The 6,318-nt window shown below is 40.6% G+C and overlaps 1 protein-coding gene and 1 long non-coding RNA gene across 4 annotated transcripts in view; one reads left to right on the top strand and one right to left on the bottom strand.

Moving 5' to 3' along the window:
• Positions 1–61: 61 nt before the first annotated feature.
• The window catches only part of LOC131884377 (uncharacterized), a 7,078-nt gene continuing 821 nt past the window's right edge, over positions 62–6,318 (bottom strand). The window contains exons 2-7 of one of the 3 annotated variants that reach the window (XR_009373716.1): positions 5,920–6,155; positions 5,558–5,853; positions 5,225–5,497; positions 3,911–4,836; positions 3,648–3,831; positions 62–347 (exon numbers count right to left, since the gene is read on the bottom strand). Coding sequence is in view for 2 of the 3 variants with exons in the window: in XM_059232139.1 (XP_059088122.1) it covers positions 4,502–4,836; positions 5,225–5,497; positions 5,558–5,853; positions 5,920–6,155 (1,140 nt within the window). In the remaining variant the exon portion in view is untranslated. The other 2 variants (XM_059232139.1, XM_059232147.1) reach the window with 2 other exon arrangements.
• LOC131884391 (uncharacterized) lies at positions 1,046–2,570 on the top strand. The gene is made up of 2 exons (XR_009373717.1): positions 1,046–1,825; positions 1,893–2,570. It is a non-coding gene; the product is annotated as an uncharacterized LOC131884391 (long non-coding RNA).

Genomic DNA, 6,318 nt, shown 5'->3' with positions numbered 1-6,318 from the left:
TTTTTTTCCTTTTGTTGCTGTTTTATCTTTTTTATTGTGTGTCCTTGCTTTATCTCGTTGTTTTTCCATTATTCCATTTGTCCTCATGAGAATTTAATTCTCGGAGGGGGGCTGTGGCGGTTCTCATTTTGAACTGTCTCACCTCGATCGCTTTCATTAGATGGCGTTGCTTTCTGAGATGGAGTAAAGAAGAGCATCGAGGATGAGAACGGGTTTTAGGCAGTCGAGTTTTGGAAGATGGAAATAAAGGATTACGGAGCATAATCAAATTGATCAAGTAACGCCCCTACAGCTCCATCAACCTTATCACACTCCGCCAAGAATGATTCCATGTTTTGGGCTTCTTCCTGTAAAGATAATATTTCATAGCAGTTAGCTATGTGTAGGGGGGAAAATAGAATTGAAATAAACCTTTTCGAGATCGAAAAATTATCCTGCCATGTATAACAACGGGCCTTGAACCAAAATGAAATGTGATAACTGATTATGAAATAAAACGACCTTTAACCTAACAATATCGAAGTATGCCGAGAATTTATCAATTGTTGAAAAGTTTAACATTCCTATAAACATTGTGCATATTGACAAACTTAAAACTATTTTCATCTTCAGTGATATGCAATATACATCAAACAACAATATTGTGGTTCAAATGCATCTTCAGTTTTAACGGAAATAGGCATCTTGCATTTTTCTCGCTCGCAAAATCATAGCATAAAAGTGAAATTGTTTTTCATGTGATTTTAGCTCAAATTCATAACTTTCATGTCTAAAAAGGCTGAGTTTTTATTTGAGCTGCAATCACATTGTAAAGGAAAAAATCGAATATGCTAATCATAACTTTGGGTGCTAGAAAAATGTATTGCGCTTCGGTATTATCCTCCAAATTTGAGTTAATTTTAAACGCCGTGATCAACGGCGTTTAAAATCGCTATTTAAACTTAACTTGTTGACGAATTAAGCAATGTCTTTGTTACTCGTAGACAGTGCCCACCAAGGGGGGGCGCTTTCTTTTCAGGCTTCTTCGGCTGCCGAGTGGGCTGGCCTCTTCAAATTCGATAGGTGTCTTACATCGAGTTCAGCTGTTGATAACGCTGATGACGTCATGCTACATGGGCAAAACATCATTCAGTGATCGAGAAGGACGCCAGAATCAGAGTGGTAAATCGAGGATTTATTCAACATGTGCCCTAGTTAGAACGTTTGGGTGGTCAATCGGTGCCAAAACCAATCGACCGTTTGAATTTCTTTCCACTGTTTTCCTTCTCATGTACCTGTTCACACATTTACGAGTCCTTGGCCCGGCCTTGATCCATTTATCAATCGTGAGACGCCACGGTACTACTCTTTACTTTACGGTTGCTCAAGCAGTAGAGTGACCCACATCCCTGCCGTGAACACGGCTTGAGCTCGTCAAGCAAGTGGTGGATGGATTACTTTACCTCATACAAAGACAGATTCAATTTAGATCAGATCAGAGGCAACTGCATCATCCGCCCCTACAGATTCTTGGCCGCTTATTACTTGTGGTCATAGCCGTCATTCCGCCCTTGGCCGACACATACGGCCATGATCGATCCTCTGCACTTTGAGGCCCACGCTTCAAGACAATCCAGCCCCTTATTGCCGTTCTCCCGCCCGTTTCCCACCCACCAGTGTTGTCCATGAAAACGAAAGCTTAGAGACCGGGTCTAGCTCTTCGACTGACTCACTCGATTGGCGGTTGCTTGGCTTTAATGGTCCATAAATCGTTCCCACCGGCCCTGGATTGACTGGATGGTTTCAACCAATACTATTGAAAACACGCCAAGCAACTCTCCACGAAGTACGTATGTTCAGGCAATAGGTCAGCTATTGAGTTGATTGGCCATCTCAAATTGTTTCTCTCCCAGACGTGGATCAAGAATAGCCTTCATGTCAATGGCATCATGACCCAGGCCATGGATTTTCATTGCCCTCCACCAACTCCACATTAACCGAAGTCGTCAATAGCTTTTACTACTGTTTGACTATATTTCACCCAGCCAACTATATTTTGTTAATGATTTATCAACAAGTCAAGGATGCGGGACCTTCCCAGCGCTCATCTTCGTCTATGGCCTTCGCTTATGGCGTCCCAGCTCCCCCAGCTCATCCTGAAAGTGGCCAATGACTATCTTTTCAAATTACTCAGGACATACCTCTAGGGGTTCAAGTATGCCAATAATGCATGGATGCATTTCATGAGCAAATTTGAGCCCCTTGCCATTGACTGAACAATTGTTGGAAACCTGACCTTTTTGGATGCAATTTCCGGACAAACCATGCTCTTCCAGGTCAACAATGTGGCATCATATCATTGTCCTGGGACCAACATTTCTTTGGAATATTGACGGTCGCACCCAATTGTCCGGCCACAAGATTGGCAATCTGTCCAATCGAGCCATCCTCTACTCTACAACTATCAAAATTTCCATCACTATTCCTCTTCAATAGCGTTTATCTTACTTCATCCTGAAAATTGAGCTGATTGTTGTCAATGTCATCTGTATTTTCACCTGGTTATCAATATACATATCAATTAAACCCTGTTTTATGCTCTCATTTTATTTATATATTAACATTACTGACGTGACCTTAGGATAAAATACGGGACCACGATTTCAACCTGTGATCTGCTGATGAATAGTACTGTGATATTCAAGGAAAATTGTTGTCCATTTATTCATGCTTGATTTGAACTGAAAAATATGTAAATAAAAGTTACTATTTATTGCCAAAATTGAATTTCGGAAACCCATAGAAAAGTTATCAATCTGTTAGCTAACGGTATAGTCCATAGAAAAGTAAAACAGGCCTTCAACTAGAAATTAATAATAGCTAACATCTGAGGAGATTGTTAATAAACACGACGTTTGGTTTGTGCTTGTATCCCTCATTTTGTTACATGCTTATTATTTCAATCATCTTTTATTTATTGTGCATGAACGGAAATTTTAAATGAATTCAAAGCACAAGAGTAGTTAATGATATGATCGCTGGCATATTCATTTGGTCAGATATCGAAATCAAAATACGTATTTGGCAAACTATTATGATCGGTGGGTTTTGTTTGTAGACAGTCCAAAGAAGAATTGTTTGTCATAAACTAAATGTTTCCCAAATTGTTCGGCAAGCATTTTGACATATATTTTCTTGCATAGACGCGCCAAGGGATGCTTAATAAAGCATCTTTATAAAGCATCTTCGAACGCACACTATACATTGTGAACACGAACATCCCTTCTTCTGCCCATGTAGGCGTTTGGAGCGACATCTGGCCAATTGTAAGCCATAACAAGCCGAACGCGCCCCCCTTGGTGCCCACCCTGACTATGTTTGTTTTTAACTTGCAACTCGGACTGAAATATGAATCTTTTATCAATGACCAAAGCTGCACGTGTAAGTTTAGACAAGATAGTCTCAAGGTGCAATTAGTCAGCCTAAGTTGGTATGCTGAAATAAACAATACACAAGTGAAAGCAGTTATGTTGTTTTAGTAATTGAGGTGCTATTTTGGAACTTAATGAGCAAATTTTTTATAGTTGATCGCTCGCTTCAAATTTAGAGGAATTTTTTTTATGGCGATTTGTATTTCTCCCGCCTGCTCTTCTCAAAACAAAAATTACCTCTCCGCTTCTGGCCGGCTCCTCAATGATTATTCCAACCGCCTCCTCGGTCTCGGAACTTCTTTTAGCCGTGCTAAATTGTTCGTGTTTGAAGAGGTCATTTTCATTTGTCTGACTGATGTTTTCGCACTGAACAGGCTTCAAAGTCAACAAAGCCAATATGTGAATATGCTTGCAGATATTACTGTGGGAGTATAAAAAAAGAGATTAATTTGAAGAGAAACGAAAAAAACATATGGCAATGAAGTTTTTATCGCGCCTACCTGTAAGCATACCAGGTGCAAGTGCAAGTATATTCATGGGCACACGTCCTGTCTTTGGGGCAACTTTCGCAACGAACCAAGCAGAGTGCGGAATTGCAAGGGAATCTATTCCTTTTCATTGAGTAGCAATCACGCTCCTTCGATAAGGGTCTTTGAAAAACGATTTGGAAGGAATTCCTGTCAATCCTCTCGACGCTGTAATTGCCGAGCTCGGCTTTGGTAGGATGACACTTATTGAAATCCATCATCAACTTTGACAGTCCAATTCCCCTGATCCCCTCCTTGGACATGATGTCCTTCCAAACAAACCCCTTGTTTATTTGTTTGAGACCAATGCAAAACCGGGCGATATTCATGTTCGGTTTGAACACCCCCTTGATGGTCCGATGGTACCGTTCAATATGAAGGTTATGGGGAGGAGCTCCAAGCGTAGCTGGCCTGGCCCATGCATTCAAGGGCGCTTGACGTCCATCGGGGCCGTAGTTGGTAATGAAATACGTCCATGAAGCACTTTCATCAGAAGATTCCTGAAAGAAATCAAAACTTTAGCACTATGAAATTAAACCACCGGGCAGTGTGCAAGAAACCTACCTATTTTGTTTGAATGTCTAATAGTTTTTGGGTAAACAACGAGATATCCGCCACTTGTCGAAGGCTCTTTATCTCTTTGTACATATCGGCATTTTGAATTTTTCTAGCCCAATTCTTCTCCAAATGCCAATGGCACACACTCCAAATCACATCTTGATTAACTATCGCCCTCCAAGAATTAATGAAGGTGTGGCTCGTGTCGCTTAAAATGGTCCGGACTTTTCCACATGCCACAGGAGCAATTGACTTCAGTACCTTCAAGGCAGCAGAAAACACGATCTGGTTTTCATTCTCGACTAATGCTTGAAATACTGGGGTTCCCTCTCCCCTGCGATCTAAAAAAAAAAAAAGTAAACAGAGCCTTTTAACACTTAGTGAGCCCCGGAAACCATTCTCCATTAAACGCACGGTAATACACTGCCTTAGATTTATGGTTGAGGTTGCCGTGCATGATTAACATATATTGATGGAAACGACAAATTATTATTATTGTCAAAACAGTATAAGTTTAGTATATAGACTGGTGGTATATAGACTATATAGATAACATCTCTATCTCTATAAAGCATATTAGTCTAATAGTAATCCTAGTGTGAAAAAATGCCAATAGGTTTTGTTTCAAAGTTATTGGAACATATTTGAAGTCTACTTAAACGACGTTTGATACACAAATGGATTACATGATTTTGAATTGGACACGTGAGCGTTTAAGTATTTGCTTACCAAACACCACGATGGTTATCAAAACAAATTTAGATGCATTTGTGCCATGAGTACCATCAATAGATACTATTGTGGGATGATCATGGAATCGCTGAATCATCTCGGGGCTGGCATAGGTTAGAAGGAAATACCCCGAGGTTTCAATCACTTTTCCAACGATGTCTTCCGGCATTGAGGCCACGTCAAATTTCTTTCCGTAATTGAAACCGCGGAAGGATGGATCGATCAATAGATTGGAAACGTTTCTGACTTCAGAAGCTTTCCCATCATAACCTATAGGTAAAAAAAATATTAGACATTGCATTTATTTTACATTCTGGATAAGAGTCTAACCCTCAAGATTTAAACTCTTCTTTATTCGGTAAATATCGTCGTAGGTGACGGGTTTACTCTGGGGATCCAGGTCATTAATAGACATGTACTTGTCTATTACAACTTCCGACGTGATACCGGATGAAAGGAGAGACGCCGTCCGATCCTTGACGATTTTCGATAATCGAATATTTTTCCGTCCCATCGGGTGAGAATGGGCGACACAGCCATATACCTTCACTTGTTGCTTAGCATTCAAGCACAAGTCCGATTGAGGATCAGGGCAACAACACATTTCTGTTTGGTTAAATGTGATCCTAAAAATGGGCAGACACATATTTGGCTATATTTCCAAAGAAAAGCTTTTACCTTTCTAATTTTACCTGGCCGAGCAGAGGTAAGCCTTTTTTGATTTCTTGGCTCCGGCTATCTTGTCCTTGACATTTTGGTTGCAACGCAAATAGCGATAGGCTCCTAGGACACCTCTGGTACTTTTGCTCCCTTTAAAGGAGAAATATCTGTCCAGTTGGTTCTCTACCCGCCAATTCAAAGCCTCGTCCATAGAATCAAACAGCAGGTTAAGTGGTTCGTGTTCATGTTCAACCGAGCATGCAGTCTCCTGAAACATAATGTCATCATCAGCACAGACCAAAATGGTAATAAGCAGCTACAAATTCCGGGCACCTGTCATTGGCTCTTTTTGCTGCTTTCAAAACCTTTTTTACCGTCACCAGTCTGACTAGTCTGACCCGCATCCAACTGGATGCTGGTTGGATTCGTCA

Source organism: Tigriopus californicus, chromosome 1 (genome assembly GCF_007210705.1).
Source record: "Tigriopus californicus strain San Diego chromosome 1, Tcal_SD_v2.1, whole genome shotgun sequence".
Classification (NCBI taxonomy): domain Eukaryota; kingdom Metazoa; phylum Arthropoda; class Copepoda; order Harpacticoida; family Harpacticidae; genus Tigriopus; species Tigriopus californicus.
The sequence above is the reverse complement of the archived record's forward strand: the minus strand, read 5'-3'. Positions and strand labels throughout refer to the sequence as shown.